This window comes from Hemicordylus capensis, chromosome 6 (genome assembly GCF_027244095.1).
Source record: "Hemicordylus capensis ecotype Gifberg chromosome 6, rHemCap1.1.pri, whole genome shotgun sequence".
NCBI lineage: Eukaryota > Metazoa > Chordata > Lepidosauria > Squamata > Cordylidae > Hemicordylus > Hemicordylus capensis.
The window spans coordinates 91,800,878-91,824,791 of record NC_069662.1 but is presented as its reverse complement, the minus strand read 5'-3'; the positions used below and the strand labels follow the sequence as shown (position 1 = coordinate 91,824,791).

At 39.2% G+C, this 23,914-nt stretch overlaps 1 protein-coding gene across 14 annotated transcripts in view; it reads left to right on the top strand.

Moving 5' to 3' along the window:
* BBS9 (Bardet-Biedl syndrome 9) overlaps positions 1–23,914 on the top strand; it is a 430,545-nt gene that overhangs the window by 210,475 nt on the left and 196,156 nt on the right. For 9 of the 14 annotated variants that reach the window (XM_053261616.1, XM_053261612.1, XM_053261608.1 and 6 more), the window contains one exon: positions 16,569–16,791. The exons of 3 other annotated variants lie outside the window; for them this stretch is intronic. In XM_053261616.1, the coding sequence (XP_053117591.1) occupies positions 16,569–16,791 (223 nt within the window). Of the gene's footprint in view, positions 1–16,568; positions 16,792–17,802; positions 17,956–20,054; positions 20,151–23,914 lie in introns of those variants that run through there. 2 more of the 14 variants (XR_008309815.1, XM_053261617.1) reach the window with 2 other exon arrangements.

Below are 23,914 nucleotides of genomic sequence, written 5' to 3'. Positions count from 1 at the left end.
CCCATAGTACTCTGAAAAGCTCTGCTGGACAGCTTTCTACGGATGCAGGAGTGTCAGATAAATGATATGTGTTCATGGCATAGTCTCAAAGGTGGATTCTAGCTCATGTTAGATCAGCATCTGAACCTGAGTCAAGAGAGGCATCAAGAAAGACAGCTAGGTAGGTGGAGGGCTCCTAAGGGGAGCAAGGAGCAGGTTGCAACTGAGGGGCTTTATTACTAGCAGAGCCCCGCCTCTTCCTGGACTCTTGGGGCAGCTCTCCTTCTGAGGAGACTCATCTGGAGAGAGACCCTGAGCAGCCAGTTGTGTGGTCTGTCTTTGGAGATGAGCTCATTCCGGCAGTGGTGTCACCTCTGCTCCTGAGAAACCCAGGGGTGATAGAGGGTGCTTAAAGGAAGAGACCAGAACCCAACTAGAGAGTGCCAGGTTACCAGAACTCCAGGACTTCTGGCTGTTATGGTTTCAATCTTTTTACGTAGCTGTCATCAGGGGTGGGAGTCCAGGTTAGGATGGACTCCTCCTTCCTCAGGCTTGCTCTCTTCAGAGTCGGTGTCCTGGTGATTCCTGTCAGTCAAATTTTTCTTGAGTATCCCTTCACCATTGCTCAACATGTCTACTCTGTAACTTTATTACTTACAGCTCCATGGAAAACCAGTGTTGCAGCTGGGAAGTGGATATTTGGAAGCTCTCATGTCAAATCTCCTTGGTCATTTTCCCATTCCAGAGCTGACTAGTACCTAAGCAGAATCCGTAGTCCTATTAGCAGGAAGATCTCTCAGAAATCCATTTGGATCCATAAGCCTCCAGGGCAGATGACCTTATGAGGCCCCTCATGCCTGCAAAGGCTAGGCATCCTGATAAATCTAAATCTCAGACAGAGATTGGACTATGACAAAGAGATGATAGTAATGCCCTTCATCATGGTGAATAATCATGATACATGATTTATTGATATGGTACACATGCCAGGCAAGCCAGGGTTAACTGTAATGCCCTGACATATGTAAACACAGCACCAAAGAGCCCTGAGTTGTTTTGAGTTTTATTTTGTTCCAGTATGCATGTGAGCCAAATCTGGAAGACGTGAGATCTCAGATATCCAGAATGGAATGCTTCAGTGGCTAAAATGGCATTTTAAATAAATAAATGCATCTTAAAATTTTCAATTTGGCATTATCACTGTAATTCTTTGAGACATTTTCTGGTACAACATGGAGAATATCTGTTTGATGTCTTAAAACAAAAGATACAATTTTAATACTTACTCTCCTGTGGTCCCTGTACATATATATCTCACAATATATAATGTCAAATTCCGAGATGTCAGATATAAGTGGTGGTGTGATGTGCTAAATTGAAAACCTGAAAATGATGGTGGATTTGGAGCAAAAAACATTTTCCCAGGATGCTACAGAAATGCCATACTGAAGCTATTACAGTACCACAGAAATCTGAATGTAATTTAAAGAGAAGGGCATTTTTGGTATGGAGGGGGATGGGTGCTTCTGACATTCCATTGATGTTTTTAGACAGAAGCTTCCAGCTTGTGATCAGTCTTCCCCACAAAACGTTGAGTAGAATTGTGATAGAGAATATTCTGATTTTTTTTATTCATTTTTAATAATTATTGGTGTTTAGTTTTGCAGTACAATTGTATTTCATGTAAAGCATATAATTTTAATAGTATTTTTGTATGTTCTGCTGAACAGAAGTATATTCTCTTCAGTGTTCCCTCCAACAAGGATTCCCAGATGTTGCTTACAACTCCTATAATCTCCAGCAAAAGGCCACTGCAGCTGAGAATTATAGGAGTTGTAGTCAATATCATCTGGGAATCCCTGTTACAGGGAACATTGGTTCTCTTGCGTCTAATATCAACAACATTCTAACAGAGGCATATCTGTTTAAAATAGAATATATAGTTGCTTGTATTTTGGGCATTTATTTAATGTGCAACTGATTTAGAGTTTTGCTCTTCTCACATTAATTCTCTCGGAATATTAAACAGGCCATATTGTTAAATACTTGAGGTAGATATGGTGGTAAAAAAGAGCAGCAGATATGCCTTTAACAGTTTTTGGAGAAGAATCATATTGGCTAATATTATGTTATGTAGCTCTAGGGCTTGTTTCTATTATATTGTCCTACATTTTTGGAATGTCTATTTTTCCTAATTGTCTTATAACCTGCATCATCATTGTTGACAACCATTCAGTCTTATTGTTTCATGGGTTTGGTGTTGTAATGAACTGTGCCTGGCTTGTTTCTGGATGAGAGGGAGGAGTTGTTCAGGGCATGGAATATTGAGGCAAGAGGGAGAGGGAAGAAGTGAGGAGGGTGGAATGTTGGGGTAGAAGGCAGTTGTGATGTGTCAGTTGTTAGTGGGGCTTGGGATGAAAACCTTAAAACAACTTAAAACCACAGTCAAAAAAGTTTGTGTGAAAAAAATGAGTCCTTAAGGACTTTTAAAAAGTTGTCAGAGATGGGGAGGCTCTTATTTTAGCAGGAAGTACATTCCAGAGCCTTGTGGTGGCTACAGAGAAGGCCCTTCCCTGCGTAGCCACCAGATGAGCTCTCCTGATGATCTCAATGGGCAGTGGGGCTCATGGTGAAGAAAACGTTTTCTTAAATACCTAGGGCCTAAGCTGTTTAGGGCTTTATAGGTTATGACCAGTACCTTGTATTTTGTCCGGAAACTTATTGGCAGCCAGTGTATCTCTTTTCATACAGAAATAATGTGGTCTCTCTGAGATTACCCAGACACCAACCTGGCTGCCGCATTCTGTACCAACTGCAGTTTCCAGACTATGTACAAAGGCAACCCCACATAGAGCGCATTGCAGTAGTCATGTCAGGAGGATGTGTGGACTCCATGTGTGTGCTAGCACTGTTTGCAGATCCAAAAGGTTGTCTCTTGGAGATTATGACCTGTTCTTTCATGCACCTGAGGCCTGACCCATGCATCTGAGGCTTGAACACCAACCCAAAGTGAAGCAACTAAGTCTGTAGGACTGTAACTGTACAGGTGAAACTCGAACAATTAGAATATCGTGCAAAAGTTCATTAATTTCAGTAATGCAAATTAAAAGGTGAAACTGATATATGAGATAGACGCATTACATGCAAAGCGAGATAAGTCAAGCCTTAATTTGTTATAATTGTGATGATCATGGCGTACAGCTCATGAAAACCCCAAATCCACAATCCCAGAAAATTAGAATATTACATGAAACCAATAAAACAAGGATTGTAAATAGAACAATATTGGACCTCTGAAAAGTATAAGCATGCATATCTATTCAGTACTTGGTTTGGGCCCCTCTTGCAGCAATTACTGCCTCAATGCGGCGTGGCATGGATGCTATCAGCCTGTGGCACTGCTGAGGTGTTATGGAAGACCAGGATGCTTCAATAGCGGCCTTCAACTCTTCTGCATTGTTTGGTCTCATGTCTCTCATCCTTCTCTTGGCAGTGCCCCATAGATTCTCTTTGGGGTTTAGGTCAGGCGAGTTTGCTGGCCAGTCAAGCACAGTAATCCCATGGTCAGTGAACCAGATTTTGGTACTTTTGGCAGTGTGGGCAGGTGCCAAGTCCTGCTGGAAAATGAAGTCAGCATCCCCATACAGCTCGTCTGCGGAAGGAAGCATGAAGTGCTCCAAAATCTCCTGATATACGGCTGTGTTGACCCTGGACTTAATGAAGCACAGTGGACCAACACCAGCAGATGACATGGCTCCCCAAATCAACACAGACTGTGGAAACTTCACACTGGACTTCAAGCATCTTGCATTGTGTGCCTCTCCATTCTTCCTCCAGACTCTGGGTCCTTGGTTTCCAAATGAGATGCAAAATTTGCTCTCATCAGAAAAGAGGACTTTGGACCACTGAGCAACAGACCAGTTCTTTTTTTCTTGAGCCCAGGTAAGACGCTTCTGACGTTGTTTGTTGTTCAGGAGCGGCTTGACAAGAGGAATACGACATTTGAAGCCCATGTCCAGGATCCGTCTGTGTGTGGTGGCTCTTGATGCACTAACTCCAGCCTCAGTCTACTCCTTGTGAAAGTCCCCAACACTTTTGAATGGCCTTTTCCTGACAATTCTCTCCAGGCTGCGGTCATCCCTGCTGCTTGTGCACCACACTTTCTTCCACACTTTCCCCTTCCACATAACTTTCTATTGATGTGCTTTGATACAGCACTTTGGGAACATCCAACTTCTTTTGCAATTACCTTTTGAGGCTTTCCCTCCTTATGGAGGGAGTCAATGATGGTTTTCTGCACAACTGTCAAGTCAGCAGTCTTTCCCATGATTGTGATTCCTAATGGACCAGACTGAGAGACCATTTAAAGGCTCAGGAACCCTTTGCAGGTGTTATGGATTGATTAGCTGATTGGAGTGGGACACCTGGAGCCTAGACTGTTGAACCTTTTCACAATATTCTAATTTTCTGGGATTGTGGATTTGGAGTTCTCATGAGCTGTATGCCATGATCATCACAATTATAACAAATTAAGGCTTGACTTATCTCGCTTTGCATGTAATGCGTCTCTCATATATCAGTTTCACCTTTTAATTTGCATTACTGAAATTAATGAACTTTTGCACGATATTCTAATTTTTCGAGTTTCACCTGTATATCCAGTTTTAGAAGTTCACTGAGCAGCATCCAAACTAGATGCTCTGTCAGCTGAAACTCCTTCTGTGCATGGAAAGAGCATTGGGCTTTGTGCCAAGACCTCTTCCACACACGTATTTATTTATTATTTATTATTTAAAATATTTATACCTCGCCCCTCCAGTGCACTACTGCTTGGGACGGCTCACAACAATAAGATAGATATAAGATACAATAAAAGTAATAACTTTAACTACCGTAAATTAAACAAAAAAAGTTGTCAGATTAAAAACCACAATCATTATTAGGTTCAAATTATAACTGAAAATTATAAAAAGCTAAAGACATGGACCTCTTGAGCAAGCACAACCCTAGTGGTGCACTCGCTTGGATGCTGCTACTCTCCTGGTAGCAGGAAAAATGCAAGGATCACACGGGCCTCAAAGTGCAACGGTTCATTATTGTTACAGCAAGGTTCAGTTCAGTTCAGTTTATTGTGATCTTTGATGAAATACACAATCCAGATCAAATAAATCTACCCTGAGGGTAGATATCAATATAAACACATACATGCATATACATATAAAAAATCAGTTACATAGAAGATTGAGATTTTAAAAATATAGGATAAAACCAAATTAAAAAGAAAAAGGAGGGACGATTAAAATTAACCATTTGTGACACACCATGAGTGAATTTTAATCGCAGAATTTGGCTACTGAGTGCGAGACATAAGTGTGTTTATCAGAAAGAAATAAGTTTATATAAAATTCATCCAAATTGTCAGGGTATCTAAGAATGAGAGGAGCAATATATTTGGAACGCAGCTCAGGATAGAAAGAACACCACAGAAGCACATGGCCACCAGTCTCAATCTTCCCACTTCCACAAGGGCACAGTCTCTCCAAATAAGGAACTCTCCTATACCTACCCCCTAGAACTGCAGAGGGAAGCAGATCCAGCCGAGCCAATGTCAGGGCTCTTCTGTGGTTACAGCAAGGGCTTTGCAGAAGCTCTGCCTGTTAGCTACTGCCCCCAAAACTAGATGAGCTGAAGAGGTCCAAGAAGTACTTATTAAAAGTACAACACCCCTTGGCATACACCAGAGCTTCCCACTGTGAAAATAATTTGTATTGTTAAACTATTGCTTGTGGTTAACAAACAGTTGTATTACAGTTGTCCTATTGACATCGTGCACAGGTTACACCATAGCTGTGGATTCTTTCAAAATAACTAACATTATTGGCAAAGACTTCTTTTGTTCATATGAGAGGAAGACAAATATGCTGAGATGGTGTATCATATTCAAACTAATGTTTCTCTTGTGCTATCTTAGTGGCTGCTTTTTAAAGTAGAAAAATATTTCTGAATATATTAATGTAGGGTTTGAGATGAAGAATGTGTTTGCCACAGGAAAATTATTTTATTGAGGAAAGGAATTTGGCTCAGCTAATTTAAAGGGTTCACAAGGTTCATGCAGCATAAGATAATTTTGATCTAGTAAGTACTTGGCATTTGGATTGAGTGATGACTCAACCTCTGATCACTATAGTTATTCATATCCTCTTTGTTTAAAAGATTGAACTTAACAGACAGAATTTATGACTGGTAGGGAGCCCTTATAAACACAATATCTATGGGAACTTAATCAAAGAATAAATATTTTCATGATTTCCATTATGTAAATGATGATGTCACTATGGACTTTTTTTTGGCTCCATCTGTGTAGGTTTGCAATATTGTGTGTAATTTATTTTGGTTAAACGTTGCATGGTGATGGAGGGGGGGAATTAAAGATTTTTACCACTTTAAATTTGAAGTCCTATAAACAAAGCTCTACTATTAATGGCTAACAAACGCTAATGCTTCATTTTTACCTTTTGAGAAACTATGTTTCAGAGTGCTATAACATTTACAAGTGGAACCTGCAACAACAAAAATGTCACATCTGGTCTGAAATCTCATGTGTTATATATATCCCAACAGCCCCAAATGTCCCCCAATCATTAATGGGAGCTTGCAGAGACTTTGGGCCTATACACACCCTCTATTAGTAGTCAGCTACATATTAATAGATGATAACATACTTTCTCAGAATGGTGTCTTTATACATGTGTGCATCTTTGTTGCCATTTCGTGGGTGGAATGCCTACTAAGTTTCAGGGAACTTCTGCTTTAATGCTGAGGGGATGATTTGAGTGCTAAGGGATGCAGCCAATTCTGACTTGCTAGGAAAGTAGAAAGCTATTTGTCTGGTAGAGCAGGTTTGGATTGACACCAAATCAGCAAGTGTGGATAACTGTGGATCGGGTCTGAACAGTATAGTGTCACTGTAGAGTATTTCAGAAGTATTGTATTTCAGCAGTAGAGTATTCCAGCAGATAGTCAGGAAGCTAGGATTTTTCAAAAGAAAGAAATAGTTTTTATTAAAGTCATAGCACAATAACCAGGTATCAAGTACTTGTTGCAGTAGTGGGGTTTAAGGTGGTTTCTGTAGGGAGGGGGAAGTGAGAGATGCTGCTTGTGGGGAAAATAAAAGTAAACGGGTAGTGTGGAAAAGAGGGAAGAAGGGAAAAAAAGAAAAAGAGCAGTTTATACTTCTTCCAGTCTGTTGAGAATGGTGAGAGGGAAGGATGGATCTTGATTTGAGATCAGGGTTCCATGTTACAGTCAGACCTTCACTTGCAGGAGAGAAGGGAGGCATTCAAGCTGCTGGGTATGCACTTTAATCAAGGAGTCCAAAGTGTCTGGGTGTCAGGCAGCTCCAGAGCCCAAGGCGGGCTAGTGTACAGTGCAAGCCAGGTTCAGGGCAGGCTCTGTATGTGGATTCTGCAGGGAAGCACTGGCTAGAATGTCCACCAACAGTCCCATGTCTGGAAACACACGAGTTCTGGGTACTTTGAACAGTTATAAGAATTTTAGACAAATGAAAAGCAATGCATCTTCTTTCCAGTGGGACATTTCCAGGGGCTCAAAAGGCAGAACGGCTTGTATTCTGATATTTGTATTGAGAAGCATGGGAGCCAAGTGGGTGCGTCAGCACTGTTTAGTAGAAGTACAAAGATGGGAGGTTTGCCAGTTCAACTAGTGGCCAGGAGCTGTGATTACATTACCGCAAAAATGCTGTGATCACGTTAGAGTGGGGACTGTTGGAACTGTCATCATTTGGGGGCTGGAGATCTAGTCTCATCAAAACTGCAAGAAAGTGTACTGAATTTCTTGCCTTTCCTAAGTTGGAATGTGCACAAAAGTTGCATGAATCGATCTGAATCAAATTTGAATCGATTCAATTTGGAACCATTGAACAGTGTGGGGATTCATTCAAATTGATGCGAATTAGCCTTCAAATTTGGGCAAATTTGAATCTTTTTGAACAAATCACTCAGTTCAGTGGTTCGAAATCTAATTCAATGTGATTCGAATGATTCATGCAAAGTTTGTGTACATCCCTATTCTTAAGTCCAAATTTCCAGCTCCTGCCTATGTGACCATCTCACTTGCCTAAAATGGAGGCCAACCCTCAAAGTACAAGCTTGGTATATGTTGCGGTTTAGCGAAGAAGAAGGCTAAATTCCAAAGTGGGAGGATGTTCCAGGAGCATTTAACAGAGAAAAGGTAATCACTCTCAAAATAACAGAGACTCAAACCAAAACAATAAATAAAATAGTCTCATTGTAGAAAAAAATACATGTACCTGTGGTTTTTTGTTTTGCTCAGCAGGAGAAAGTGATTTAGATTGAGAATGATTTAGTGATCACTTAAATCACTTTAGTGATTTGGGGAAAGTGATTTAGATTGAGAAAATAATGTATGGCATAAAGGTTAAACTTCCTCCATTTTTTGTTTTTAATCCTGGGAAATTTAGAACTCCCTCAGCTGCTTTAAATAAAACAAAAAACTTCAAAAGATCCCGTTATGGATCTCCCACATACATAATTTGTTGTATCCCAAAGAAGTTAGGATTCCAAAGTCCCACTGAAATGAATGCAATTTAAGTAAGACATAACTTGTCTCATTGATTTCAGTGGTGCTTAGTCACAGTTAACACTGGGATATAACCCAATGTACAGTTTGGCTCTGAAATAGGTGGACCATTTCAGTGTGGGTGAACAATTTGCAATATTGTGGCTTCAGTACAGCAGTAATCATGTTTTAACGGCTGTCCTTTCTTCAAGCATTCTTCCGCTTTGCACACAATCAATGTTGAGACTATTCGTTATTTGCATCTCCTAGCTATAGGATATCAGCATTTTGAAAGATGTGGGTGGATATTTGCCTTTAAAAAGGATGTTTGTCACTTATAAAGATCAATGTAGCAAAGCAGGTTAATGAGATTGTTCTTAAGTTATAGAGGAATTTCTCTTTGTTGTATAGGACATTCAGATATACTACTTGGCCTCTGATGCTGTTAATCTGATGGGAAAACTTAGTTTAAAGAGACAGTACTCACTACTTAACCCTAATCAGAGAAATCTTCTCTTATTACAAATTCAGAAGCATTTGAACTACAGTACGTTCATTTGTCTTGGAGAGAACTTCTTGGTCTTCATTTTTATTCTTGGCATTTAAAACCATCCTGTACAAATCTCCAAGTGAAATAACAATGGTTCTTATCTTGACATTCACATGTTTAACACCTATTGCCTTTATGTTCTATTCCACTGAGTTCATAGAATCACAAGGGCACCTTCTGAAATTTACTGACCTGTAGGATACATTTCTTATGTATAATCTGGATGTAAGCTAGTGACTGGAGTAGCCCTTCTCATAAGTGTAACATTTAAATTTTGTCTGTGTACACATATATACATAAAAACACAAATTTGGGTGTTACCGTTAGGGACATGGGCTACTATCATCACTGGCTCACATCTTCACCAAGTTACTCATAAGCAGTCTTATTGAAATTAATGCTTATTGATTTCTATGGGAGTACTCAGTGCTAATTTCCTGAACCTGTTTGTCAGGCTGAGGGGAGGGTACACTGAGCATCAGCACGTAGCCAGCCAATCTGGAGTAGAGAAGGGTCTTAATCAGTGTTACCTCTAACAGGGATTCCCAGATGTTGTTGGCTACAACTCCCATAATCCCCAAGCAAAAGCCATTGCATTTGGGGATTCTTGGAGTTGTAGTCAACAACACTTGGGAACCTGTTAGAGGGAACTCCTCCTTCCTGGGGAGGAGCTGAAGCTCCTGCAGCTTTGCGTATGAAGGTCCCCTGCTCAATCCTTGGCTTCTCCAACCCAGGTTTTTGAAGCTCCTAAAAGGCCGGAGAATCACTGCCAAACAGTGCAGACAATGCTGATCTAGAGGGACCAATGGTCTGACTCTATATAAACCAGCATCATATGTTCATGTTGAAGGGACATTCCCAGAAGCTTTCCCAGACAGCAGGCTTTACCGTGGGTTTTCCGTGAGGCTTTACTGCAAATTCAAAGTTGCCTCCCAGAAACCGATGGGAAAAGTGGGTTTTTGTTACCCCTGCTATAAATCTGGCTATGCTCTAATGCACAATGAAAAACCTGAATTGTGTGTGAAGTGCTCCCTGCAGTGGCACTCTTACCCCATGGCGGAGGGAGACCAGCGGCAGCCTGGGTTCAGGCCAGCGCTGTGGCCCCCCTAGCCATCCCCTGTGTCAGACATCAGCATCTGAGTCAGACTCAGGGGGGCAGAGGTTACCCATGCCCCCTGTGTCTGACGTCAGATGTAGGGTGTGTGGTTTAGCTCACAAATGGAGCTGTGCGGCCACCTTTGAGAGCAAAATCAGCCAGCGCTGCATATGACCAGTGCCTTTAAAAGGCAGGGAGAGCCACTCCCGGCCACGCCGTGAATGCAGCACTGGCTGGATTTAGCTCACAAACGGGGCTGTGCGGCCCCATTTGCAACCTAAACCACAGCCCTGCATCTGACATCTGAATAAAGGGTTGGCAGAACCCAAGGGGTATACTCGTGGGTCAAATGGGCCGTAACCCAGAATTTGGCTTATTTGAAGCCAAATCTGGCAACCCTTGCAAAGATTAAGTAATGCCAGTAGCCCCTGGTGGGAACCCCTGCCTTACTACATTGCACAAAGCAAAGTGCAGGAGAGAGTAAACCCCTTTTTAGGTATGTAAAGAAAAACTTTATTAATGTTTATTTTCTATCAGGGAAATACAAAATCAATCACAGCATTCACTATTTTAATTTGTGTAGTGCAGTATTGTAAAAAATGAAATAATTCTATTTCACGAAAGTATTATTTTGCACTGCTTTACAATTACTAATTAAAAGTACTGTATGTAGAAAGAAAGACAAACCTTTTCTGCCTGTAACTTGACTTTTGTGTTATTTGTCTTTACATGTCTTCTGTGTATGTTTGGAAACCAAAAAACAGTCTTTCCATGGCTTACAGGCTGTAAATGCATTCTGGCCTTCCTTTAATACATCCTGGCCTGCTTTCTGGTTTGTCTTAAATTGGATATATGCTTGGCAGGTACAGCATGACCTTTCAGTGGTGGCAGTATACTTGTGGAATTCTCTGTGCAGAATACTTTAGGCCCCCTCTTTTGTTGGTTGACATCCAGTGCACTGTTAAGAGGTTGGAGCAGGAGCTGTGCTCTCTCAGTGCAGACTACTCTGAACTCAACCAAAGGCTTGTAGAGCAGCAGAGCACTGGATGTGTGGATATGTGGGTGTGATCTTTTGCTGTTCTCTTTTCTTCAAAAGTGCTCTTTGGCTTCCAGGAATATGTCCCCAAGGGCTGCACAACCCTCAGGGATATATATGGATGCCAAAGAGCAATTTAGGAGGGAGAGAAAAGCAGCAGTATTGCTCCCTCTCCCTCTGTGCACATGCTGTGTTGTTTGACAAGTCTTTGGCTGAGCTTGGAGAAGCTCTCATTCTGAGGACACCACCTCTGTTCCAAAGCTGCACTAGAGGTCAGCCACTGATTTTAAGTAGAAGCTGAAAATACTTTTTTTATGCCTGGGTTTTGGATTGTTTTTGGACTATTTTTATATTTTTATTTGTATTGCACATTTTTAGACTGCTGCTCGTGTGTGTGTATCCCCCCCCCCGTATTAATAACTAAAGCCATTTTAAAATAAATAAATGAGTAAAACTATTGCTATCTTCTCATGAAGTCCAAGATCACAATCCCCATACCTACAGATTTGAGAATTATCCGACTTGGACCGGATGCAGATGCAGCTTTTCTTAACTAGGGTTAAGAGACTGGGAATGTCCTGCAGTGTTCTGTCTTCCCTCTTCCTGTAGGTGTTCCCTCTCCTGTCTCTTTTCAGCATAGACTTTCAATAGTTAACTGTGATGTAATGTTATGTTTGTACTAATGCTAACAATAGTTAGTTCTTTAATCAGGGTTTGAAATAAAGTTTTTTAGCTAACCGTGGTTAGCATTAATCTGAAGCAAATGTAGTGCTGTAGCCAGTGTTACTACTGAGAAGGGATGCAGTTGAGAGTGAGAGGGAGGCAGCAGGCCACTCATGGTCCTATAACATTATAAATGAATTGGGAAATGTTAATTTTTCATCATCTAGATAACGGTTCAGAGTACAAAGTAATGATCACCCATTTAGCTTTGTATTGTGTTCATAGTCAAGTTGGTGCTCTATTGATCTTAGTGTGTAGTGTTGCTTTATCTTTAGTTTTTACTTTAACAGGATTTATCCTCCAGTAAATCTCATTCAGTTTGTATGTAAACGCACTGACTTCTCTCTCAGTCATTTTCGTACATTTGATTAAGTAGGCTTCTGGTTTTGAAAGCTCATGCCAAAATAAATAAGCAAGTTCATGCCAAAATCAACCAGTTAACCTCCATCTGGGAGATTCCTGTGTTCTTACATTAGCACAAAATTAGGATGCGACCTGCAAACTAGAAGCATACTACCAGAAAAACAATTTACAATGGCATTCAGGTTTGGGGGCATACTATTGTTTTTTGTTTCTGTTTTTCAAAGCACTTGTATTATCAGTGCAGAGTAGGTGCTCGGAAAACTGAGGCCATAGTTGCTAAAGTAGTTAGACCTGTGTTTGTTCCAGTAGATGAAGTTAAACTGTTGAAAGTATTTAGTTTAATGTTATGTGGTCAGCTGCTGAGGGCATCCTATAGTACCAGCAGTTTTAATTATTTTTGTTCTATTTTTATTTTTAATGGGAAACATGTATCAGAAAACTATTAGCATTCAGTATGGATGGTTAGTTTCCTTTCAGAGTGGCAATGTGGTTGCAGGAGAGGTGGAGAGAGGGAAGTCCTTATACACTTTATTTATATAGGCTAAGCAGCTGTGAAGCTTGTAACCAGCACAACACATTTCGTGGCTTTATTTTTTTCTTCATCAGCTTCTTTGTGTATCTTTTAACCTTTGTTTTGAAAGCTGTCTTGAAGCAATGATCCCTGTCTTACTGAAACACCTGCTATGTTTACATGATCTTGTAGGCAGTTTCTATAGAGTTAATGACTATTGATGACTGATCAGAGCTTGGTTCTCCAAATGCAGCTTTAGTATGATTACATTAAACTCCTAACTTCTGCTATAAGACCAGTGAACAGTTCAGAATAACATTATATCAGTGGTCCTAATTTTTTTTAATATAAATAACACATGAGAAATCAGTGTATTTTCATTGTGAATATTCTGGAACATGACCAGATATAAACATATGTGTTACTAAACATTCAGTTTATCTGGGACGGAAAGGAACCTTTGGATACCACTCTGTATCTTAATGATAATGTTTGTTTATTTGTTTGTTTGTTTATTTATTTATTACATTTATAAACCACCCCATCCGGAGGCTCTGGGCAGTGTACAACAATGTTAAGACACACAGCTACAAATGAGATCTGACCAGGGTTACATATCACACCTTTTAAAAATGCCCCAATAGTTTTTGATCTTTTTGAGTATAAAATATCCCAATAGTTTGGGCTCTTTCTGTGTCATTACATTTTTGACTAATATTATTTGCATTCCAACATATTCTGCTCTTTCTCTCCTTATTCCAGCATTATCAAACCAGATTCCCCACTGATTCTGCACTTTAATATGCAAATTTATTTTTAAATGCTTATTGAAATAAATTATGATGCTGATTTTGTCTATCCTTTTGACTTGTCAGCTTACACATTAAAATATGTTTATTAAATTGATACATTGTTTACAGTGTTTTTCTCCAACACACGCGATACTTATCAGAAATAATATACTGTATGTAGAAATAAATCTTTGTAAAATCAGGCAGAACAATAAGATAGGGTCCAGATAGCCCAATGCACGAGTGGAAGCCCAGAAGGTGAAGGGGAGTGCTGATTTTTCCTTGTAATTTCCCCTTACATGTCACATTCAGGAGAAGCTTTTCAGGAAAGCCAGGGATTATAATGGACAATAGAACAACAACAACAAAAATCCTGGTAATACACACAGGCTGATATTGTGGCTAAAGAGCCATTTTTGGAAGGGCGGTATAGAAATCGAATAAATCATAAATCATAAAGAAGCGAGCATGCAGCAGGAGGCTGCTTCTAATGCAACTGGAGGCTTTCTTGCTACCAGAGTGGATAGGGTAGGGGAAGCAAGTTTTGCTGATCTTCCCTGCTTCAGAAAGTGCCCTGTGCCTTCCAAAAACATGTCCTTGAGATCTGTGCAACCTTCAGGAACATATTTTTGTAAGGCACAGGGCACTTAAGACAAGGGACATAAGTGAAAATCACTTCCTTGCCTCATCCATGTGTTCTCCAGTGGGGAAGCTCTTCACAGCATAGACGTGTCTCCAGTAGCAGCCAGTGAGGGTGCCACTGGGGGGGCGGCAAGAGGCACCTTTGAATTGGTGCTTACCTCCGCTTTCGCCACACCTGCTCAGAGAAGCAGTCTGCCACCCAGTACCCCCTGCGGCAGGGGATTGCCTCCACCATGCACCTGGCCACAAGCAGAGGATGAGATCCATGGAGGCCAGGTGAGTGGCAGAGGTGATCCCTGCCACAGGGGGTTCTGGGAGGTGCACTACTTCTCTGAGCAGCGTTCAGGTGCAGCAAGAGCAGAGGTAAGCACCAGTTCATTTACTCTTAACGGTGCCTCTCACCACCGCACCCACGGTGCCCTCACCAGCTGCTACTGCATATCATGCTGGAGCATCCACACTGTGTTTGTTAGGATGCCATCCATGGTGTTCTGATCATGGCCCTTTTGAATCTCAACCTAAGGCCACATCAAAATCCTTCCTCGCTTTTTCTCTCATGCTCGCTACAAAATTTATACAGTAGGTCTGATTTTTAATGGAGAGGAAATCAAAGTGCATAACCTATTACAGGCTGTCCATGGGAGGGTACTTTAATAGTATGTTTAATAATGTGCTTATATGGGTTTCCACAGAGGCGTATCTAGGGAAAATAGCGCCTAGGGCAAACACTGAAATTGTGCCCGCTGTCCAAACAACTGACACGCATCTTTCAGATAACTTTACCATAATATCAGCAGAAAACTACAAGTCAAGCTTGTTAATCTTTTAATATTTCAAAAACTATTTAGCAGTGGATGTAGCCAGTCCAAAAAATGCTGGAAAACTACAAATTTCAGTATGCTGGGGCTCATGAAATACCCAAATACTATGTGGAGGTGTACTAGGAAAACTAAACAGAAGTGCCTGTCTAATTCTCTACTATGCATTGTAGCATCACTATTACATAAGTTTTAAAAATAAATGGAGAATTTGACTTTTCCCAGATACTCTGAAAATAAATAATTTAAGGATATGCAGAGTCACTGCTTGGAATATATTCTAGTATTTCAGAAAGACAGTTAAAATGAGAGCAAAAGAGCAAGAAACTCCCAGTGGGCCTTAATACTAAGGATTTCACACTTATTCAAAGACAAACTCACCATTAATAGCCATATTATTAAGACATCACATTTAACTCACTTATCACAAGAAGCAAAGTAAGAGCAAATGAATGCAATCCTAGCTCATAAGCTTCAGCTCAGTATTCACAAGCCCTGATTCTCTGTACATATTGCCAATCTGAATATGTGTACAATGGCTTATATTATATTATATATTTTTTTAAAAATTACCTGTAGCCCCTTCGGGGGGCTCTCTAAAGGCTGTGAGAGGGGTCTGCAAAGGTTCCCCCTCCTCCCGCTGTCCTCTAGGGCCTTGCAGGGACCATTTGAGCATGTGCGGTAAACATTTTTAAATTTTTTTTAATTTAAAAATGGCCACTGAAAACAAAATGCCCACCGTGCATTCTCAAATGGCCTCTGCAAGGCCTGGCATGGCCTAGGGCCTTACAGAGGCCATTTGAGCATGCACAGTGGCCATTTTGTTTTCAGTGGCCATTTTTAAAAAAAAAAAATAAGAAATGGCGCCCCCCCCTTCATGTGGCGCCCGGGGCATGTGCCCTGCCTGCCCTACCCTAGATATGCCCCTGAGTTTCCAAGAGCTTCATTTTTTAAAAAAAGTTTTAATATCTGTTAAGACGGTGGCACAAGGTCTGGTTCATATAAGTTAATGTTTTGAGGTAGGGAGCCCTTTTTCCTATGTCATTTTTGTGAAATAGCTCCCACATTAAGAATAAAAAAGTTACTGATCAGGAAAAATTGGGGGGAAGCCTTTTTATTAATGTTAATTAAAAATCAAATTTAACATATATACCAAGTGGTATATAAATATGATAAATAAAAAAAAATAAAAAAACTTATATTGCCCCATGTTTGCAGTTCTTTTCCAGATCTTCCGATTTCTTGGGCTTGATATTTTAATATTTTCTTAGGGCTCTATTTTTCTTTTAAACAAATGTTTAGATTTGCTAATCTTTTAAGTACTGCACATTTCTATATCATGATTGACTGAAGCTTCTGCTTTAGTTTTTAAAATTTAAATAGAGAATTTTTAATCTGGTGTGGAAAAGCAAGTTTTGTATTTCATTCTTAATTTATCAATTTTCTTCTTCATTCATACAGGGTTGGGAAGAAAGTGTGGATGCTTCTGTCTCTCACTTGTTGAAAACATGTTTGTCCAAGAGTTCTAAAGAACATGCCCTGACTCTTGCCAGTCAGTTGAGTATCCCCAGGGATACTAATAGGCTGAAGAAACACATAACCTTGCTTTATGACAGATTGGCCAAAGGTGGTCGTATGTCTCTAAGCACGGATGTTGATGCTCAACAAAATGTGATTCTGCCAGGTAAGCTATTTTTTATGCATTTGTGTACATCTAGTTCAGAAATAAAGGAATGCAACTTTGGTTAGGCTTGCAGTTTAAATTTCCCATTAAAATGGTGACAGTCAGGAGAAATAACTTTCCTATCCCTCTCAGAAATTCCAGTGTAACCACTGAATAAATATGGTAGTGGAATTTTGATGCCAAATATTTTTAGAATGGTATGTATTTCTTTGCTGTAACATTAAATATGATCCATTATGTTTTTCTTCTAACCAATAAAAAGTGGATTAGAGAATAAAACCATTTTCAGCTAACGTTTGTCTAAACTTGATCACTGGCTGCCATATTTCAATAACATAAATAGACTAATACAGAAGTTAATGTACCCCAGATGACCATTTTCTGCTGCCTTAAAGCTAACCGCTAAGTTCAGTTGAAAGGCACACAGAGATATGCATTTCTTCTCTGAGGACTTCTATATATGCATACAACTGGATTATAGAGCCACTTATGGTTAGCTCCCATAAATGTCTTTAAACTGTTTCTGCCTGAGGAGGGTAGAGACAAGAAACCTATTTTCATGATACTTCTTTCATATCCTCCCAAATCTTATTTTCCCCCCTTACCTAATACAATGTGTGGACACATCTAATAGGGGAAGGGGGAAAGGAGTGATTCACAGCCTCTTAGGAGAACTTCAGAACTACTCTAAGGTAAGGAGTCTGGATGATGAGTGTCTGAAGATAGACTCGTGAGGTTCTTCCCTGTTGATTCTTCTGGATCTCTCATCAGCTTTTGATACTGTGCTCCGTAACAACTTACTGCAACTTATTAAACACTAAGTTGACTTAACAGGACTATCCTTTAGTTGGTTTATCTCCTTTATTTCAGAGCAGATTCAGAAAGTATCCCTAGCAGGCAGCTGTACAGCACTATGGCAACTAACATATGTTCCACCAGGGTTAGTGGTATGAGTGCATTGTCATCAATATGATGATGATACCCAGCTCTTCTTTCTGACTATACAATCAGGAACAGCTGTTTGTGTCAGGGAACTACAGTCAGATGGATGTGGACTGTATCCTATAAGGTGGAAGTAACATTACTCAGATCCTGAAACTCTTGGCAGTGTGACTTTGCCCATCATAGATGGAGGAACAACTGCTTTGCTTGACCAGCTGCAGAGCCGATCCAACACTGCTTTTTAATAAGAAAATGACAGCTGTGACAAGTATCTAATACAGTAACTGTATCCCTTGCTGGACAGGTAGGGATCTTACTGCTACCTTTTATGTCTTTATAATCTCAATGATCAGCTGTGTAAGATGGTCTACATGAGACTACCTTTAAAGAATCTGCAGGGACTGTAGTTGGTACAGAATGCTGCAGCTCATCTGATGAAGCAGAGATGAGAGCATATGTGCAACTAGTTCCGTAGCTGCTGCACTGGCAGGCAGTAGATGTTCTGGGTTCCAGTTAAGCTGGTGGTGTGATCTTCAAAACTTTTCATGGGCTGAGACCTGTATTTCTCAATGTGTCTCCCATTAAGCTAAGGTGCAAAGGCCCAGTTCCAGATCTTTTCTTCTAAAAAAAATGAGGTCAGCTGGGGACAGGGCCTTGAGCTCTACAAGGAGGTGTTTCAGTGCACTTCCCTTAAGAAACATGCAATATATTTCTTTTCTAGACTGGTCTTTGGTTTAAAATAGTATGAGTTTCTTGCATTTTAGATTTTTATTAATTGTTATGCTTGAATTGTTTTGGCTTTTGTAAACTGCTGTGGAAAGGAGGAGGTGGGAAATAATTGTAAAAATAAGTAATTATTAAATATTAAAATGTTAAATTGGAATGCATGGGAGATAACATTCTGGAGTCATAATTGGTTTGGGTGCATGTGTGTATGTGCATGTGTGTGTAATCACTATTATATTTGCACAGTTGCACACACACACTTTCCATTCAAATATTAAAATTCTACATATATATATAAATTTCATTTAATAGATGTTTACTCTTTTAGGCTGCTTCAGAAGATATTGCAATGCAAATATAAACAAACTGATATTGTCTAATTACTTATTTCTCACATAATGCTGTAGATCCATGTCCTTATGTGTTAATCATCACAGTGATGGAACCTGATTAATGTTATATTGCTTAATGATTAATGCTTTGTTGCCCATATTGTGCACTATGTTTTCCTAGTATGAACCTATTTTGCCCTGTTTAGGGGCAACTAAATACTCTATTTCAGACAGCTGGAATGCTAAAATAAACTGACCACAACATAAATGGCAGAGGTCAGTGAAAAGGCATGATAGGTTTAACTATTCTTAAGACCACAACTCAAAATACCATAAACTTGTTCTGCAAGTACTAGAGGGCTTTAGATTTCTGTTCTCTTCAATAGCAGTGCCCTCCCATAGCCTACAATAAACTGCTTTTGAGACTGATGGTATTTTCAAAAGCTGTTTGCGATATGGCATGGTGTGTATCAAGTGGGCTAGCTCAAGCTACATACATGAGTCTAAGCAGCTGTTTAGATCCCAAACCTGGTCATTTAGAACTGAGATGTCATCTCCAGTTAAAGTGGGTGTAACTAACTTGAATATTAATTTTAAGTTTCTAGAAATATAAAATGGTATGAATTTAGTTGAGACATGATAATAATAGCAGTGTGCCTTTTAATGAAATGTATATATCGAGTCTGTGAAAAAAAATCTCTGTTCAGTTATAGTCTTCAGCTCCATTCAGTTATCTTAAAGTCATGCTGAAGTGCTTTTGCAATTGCAATTCATGAAACTATGAAGGCCAATGCTGGTATGATTATTACAAGAGGAGTGAAAGATGCTCAGAAGCCATTCTAGAAATGTGATGATAAGGATCTGCAAGTCACATCAGAGTGCGTTTCATACTATGTTGCCTTTGGCAGCATCTTAAACAGCTGGTTTAGGGAGGAAGCAAAGGGGTTTTAGGAACTCCGCCAATCTTTCGTATGGGTCAAGGCCATAGAGGTTCCACTGAAATGTGGTTTAGACCACCCTGATGACTCTTGGTGGGTGGGCAAACTTTTTCCTCCTTTTTAAGGTTAGTACAGTGAATGAATTCTGTAGTTTTTCTTACTAATGTATTTTGATTGATTTCTTTTGTACTATCTGAAACATATGCAGCGTACAGCAGCCTCTAGATCTAGACTTCATCTGATAGTGCTTTTTTCCAAACTTACAACCATCTTTTTATCTTATGGCTTGACTAGAACATAATTTTGCTGTTTTCATGTATCCTAGTGTGATGAACTCATTCCCAACTGATCTTTCTCTCTTAATCTGTTCTCATCTGTGAATGCTAAAAGTGACTAAAAACCTGTGACCTTTAGTTGAAGGGTGAGTTCACATGTTCATTTAAAAAATAGTCCATAATGTGTTAACCTTGTTGCCTCCAAATGTAGTACTTTTGTTAGATAAATGATAAAGTATGACAATTGAGCACATAGGAACTTACAATAGATTCAGGTTATCAAATGAATTATCCTGTGAACAATGACTACTTTGCTCTGTAACAAATTTTTGGAAGATTCTGTATAGTATTCTTAATTTGTTTACATTATTTAGTTGTGCATGACAGTGTTATTACTTGAGATAATGACAAGCTAAGTAAGCAAACAGAAGAAAAAAGTGTAAAACTACTGAAAAATCAGTGTTCTAATAGGTTTATAAAGCTGAGTAAAGACAATTGTATTAATAGCAAGAAACCCTAAGTAAGTTCAGTTATCCCTTTGTGCATGATGCATATTATGACATGAACTAAAATCTTACAATTTAATAACATTTTTGAAATCTACATTATAGATTATTCCTCATTCTGATCCTTGTGGCTGCTATGATCATATGAGTTTTTGGTTTTTCTGTAGTGTTCTCTGAATGGTCCTATACAGACCTTCTCACTATTACCATATTCTCAAACAATAAATTGAAACTATATATTTTTTTCAATCTCTCTTGGAATTTTCGATCCTAGCAGCACATATTCAGAGACTACACAATAAAATCAATTACAGGTGGACCTCGTTATACGCTGCCTCTGCACCTGGGGTTGGGCTATGTGCACTTGGCCTTGGTATACGTGAGTTTTAAAAGGGTTAAAATTTGGCTCCTAGGTGGTCGGAAATGAACTCTGAAGTCATTTCTGGACACCAGAACTCTGAGGTCATTTCCGGCCACCATTTTGCTGATTGGAACCATTTTGTGAATCCTTTCTATCTGGATCGTGATCCGTTGTAATCATAAGCAATGGGTCAACGGATCACTTCCAGATCAAGAGTTACAGGTAAGCAACCTGTTTATCCCACAATTTTCATGGAAAATCGGTGCAATTGCAGGTTGCACATGGCATGGAATGTTATTTCTCCAATTTCTGCCTTGTTCTTTGTTTGTTTGTTTATTTTGCTCTCCAGGAACCTAACCCACAATTGCCTTTGACTTAAGGTCTCGTTATCCATGGAAATTGGTGGGAATGGAACCCCTGCGGATAATGAGGTCCACCTATAATTGCTTGATGCTGATATATTAATTCATAAACGTCTCTATAATGATCAGTTAATGGATCAGTATATGGAAATCTGTGATAAAGGGTTTCAGTTAATTACATTGGCATCCTCTTAAATAGATAACTAATTCATTTACAAACTGAGGTCTAATCCTTTGGACATTGAAATTATATTAAAGAACTGATTTACCTCGAGTCTTTTGTCATCAAAATATGGTTTTGTATTCAGCTTCCTGTGTCTATAATTGACCTTAGCTTGTGTTTCTTGTTAATACAACTAGTTTTGTCACTGTAGCTTTATCAGGTTATTAGATTATTGCATTTTTTTCCTACACAGTTTCAGGTGTCTCACTAAATGTGGGGAAAAAGAGAATTAGGCAAATTTAATGTATTATTAATCTAATATATAAAAGACTAATTTACAGAATGGTTTGCAATATTTGACTCTGTATCTTTGTGCAGTGTGGGAACTGGGACTGAGTACCATTTACTCAATTCACAGAAGAAGTCACATTTGAACTCAACACTCCTAGGTCCCAGACCAACATTTTGTCTACCAGATCATGCTGATCTTCATTTTTCTAGGATTGCAGTATTACTAACAAATGTGATTTCTCTGATACCTATTGGATTTAAACATTGGCTGGATGACCATGCTAGAGCTTTACATTATCCAAAATCCTAAGGCATTTTTTGCTCTGTTTCTGTATCTCACCATATCAGTTTCTGTATCTCACCACACTATGTAACAACACTAAATTGTTCTACAACTAAGATAAATTAATTTTAGTATTTGTGGATGAGACTAGAAACTTTTGCCTTATGATATAGGGCATGATCCAGACTAAGTTAGTTATAGCTAAAACCCCATTAAAATAAATGAGACCCCTCCCCCTGCATTTCAATACTTATGATGTTCCTAAAGCATATATTTCAAGGCTGCCAAAAAAAAAAAAAAAAAAAACCCCAAAAAACAGCTTACATTTTCTGATGTAAATCGACATCTACCACAAAAACTTTAATGAAACTGATAGAAATTCTACAAAATATCTGTAGGTTCGTCCTTAAGTTTGCTTTGAGATTTATGTTTTACTTTAAATGGACAAGTATTAAAACTCAGACACAGAAAAATGATGCAATTCTTGTCACACTAATGCTCTGCAGCACCTATTGCCAAAATTTTAAATGTAATGTTATGGTTACTCGTACTGAACTTGGCATACATCTTTTAATACATTATGAGGTCTTCCAGTGCTTCCAAATAGTGATTGGAAAATATTGGGGAAGAAACATTAGAAAATAATTTGCAAAACTCTTGAGAGTGTCTTATTGCTTGTTAAAGTAATTACAAGCCTTATTCCAGATTTTGTTCTGTAGATATTAGTGCAGTATTAGTAGGGGTCATGGTAGTTTTCAGTACCATCAGAGTGCTGTAAGCACCAATCACTTCATTATATTAGAGCATATGGTTCTTACCCCCAAAAAGCTTACAGAGCAATTCTATATATGACTAATGAAGAAGGGGTGGGGAAATGATAAGGTGCTGTGTGGAGTGCAAAATTAAGTTTGGCTGAGCCTATCTGGCTGAAACGGAATATAACTGGTAGGAGGGAGGGCTTGAAATACAAGGCCTGATAAAGATTTTTACTGTTGCCACGTTCCTCCAGGCAAGTGTAAAGGGCAACAGGAGAATGAACTAGGGAGAATGGAATCATGATTCAGTTTCCCAAATAAATGGTCACAGTACGATGTGAGATGTTCAACTAACATCATATAATGATTTTATTGGTAGTGTTGATGTCAGCATTATAATGGTCATTCACCTGAGCATTTTTAAGCATAATGTTAGCATACAGGTTTAGATTTATACAATTGCCTTCTTCTCACAACATCTGAATGAAATTTCAGCTACCTAGAACTTGTTTTTTTGAAGTAGCAGTGCTAGCAAACATGATCTTTGCTTGGGCTTGACAAGACATGTTATAACGAGGGAGTTGCATGTATGCTAGACTGCTCTGAAGTCCCAGTTCAGAATCTAATGATGGATGGCTTTAAAAGAAAATTTCTTGTGGTGGGAGAAAGTCAATCTTACCTTGAAAAGATTTTAAAAGAAGTGACTGAAAAAATGTAATGACAGGTTTTGGTGACAGAAGTGAGAACTATGAAAGTTTTCAATTTTATTGGCACAATTCTGATGTTCCTACACTGTTCCCTGTGCAGGCATGGAAAACTCAGGCCAGCCTTTTGAGTTGCGCTGCTTACTGTGCATTACAACTGCCATCCTGTTCATGGCCAGAAGGTGTTGCAACGCTTGTGGGTTGTGTCCCAAGTCTACATGTTTTTTGTTATTATTTTGCTTTATAGACTTTCTGGTAAAAACAAATTATATCCATAGAGCATAATATGTAGTATTACAATAGAGCCTAGTCTAAGGCTTGGACCTGGGTTCCAAGCTTAACAGCCTTACCCTGTTCTTCACCAATGCAAAGTGCTGATTTTTAAGATGTAAAGTCTAGCCTGTATGCACTAGTTATTATGGTCTGAATTGTTTGATGTTTAATTTCCTTTGGTCTGTTACATTGCTTGCATATTTATATTCCCC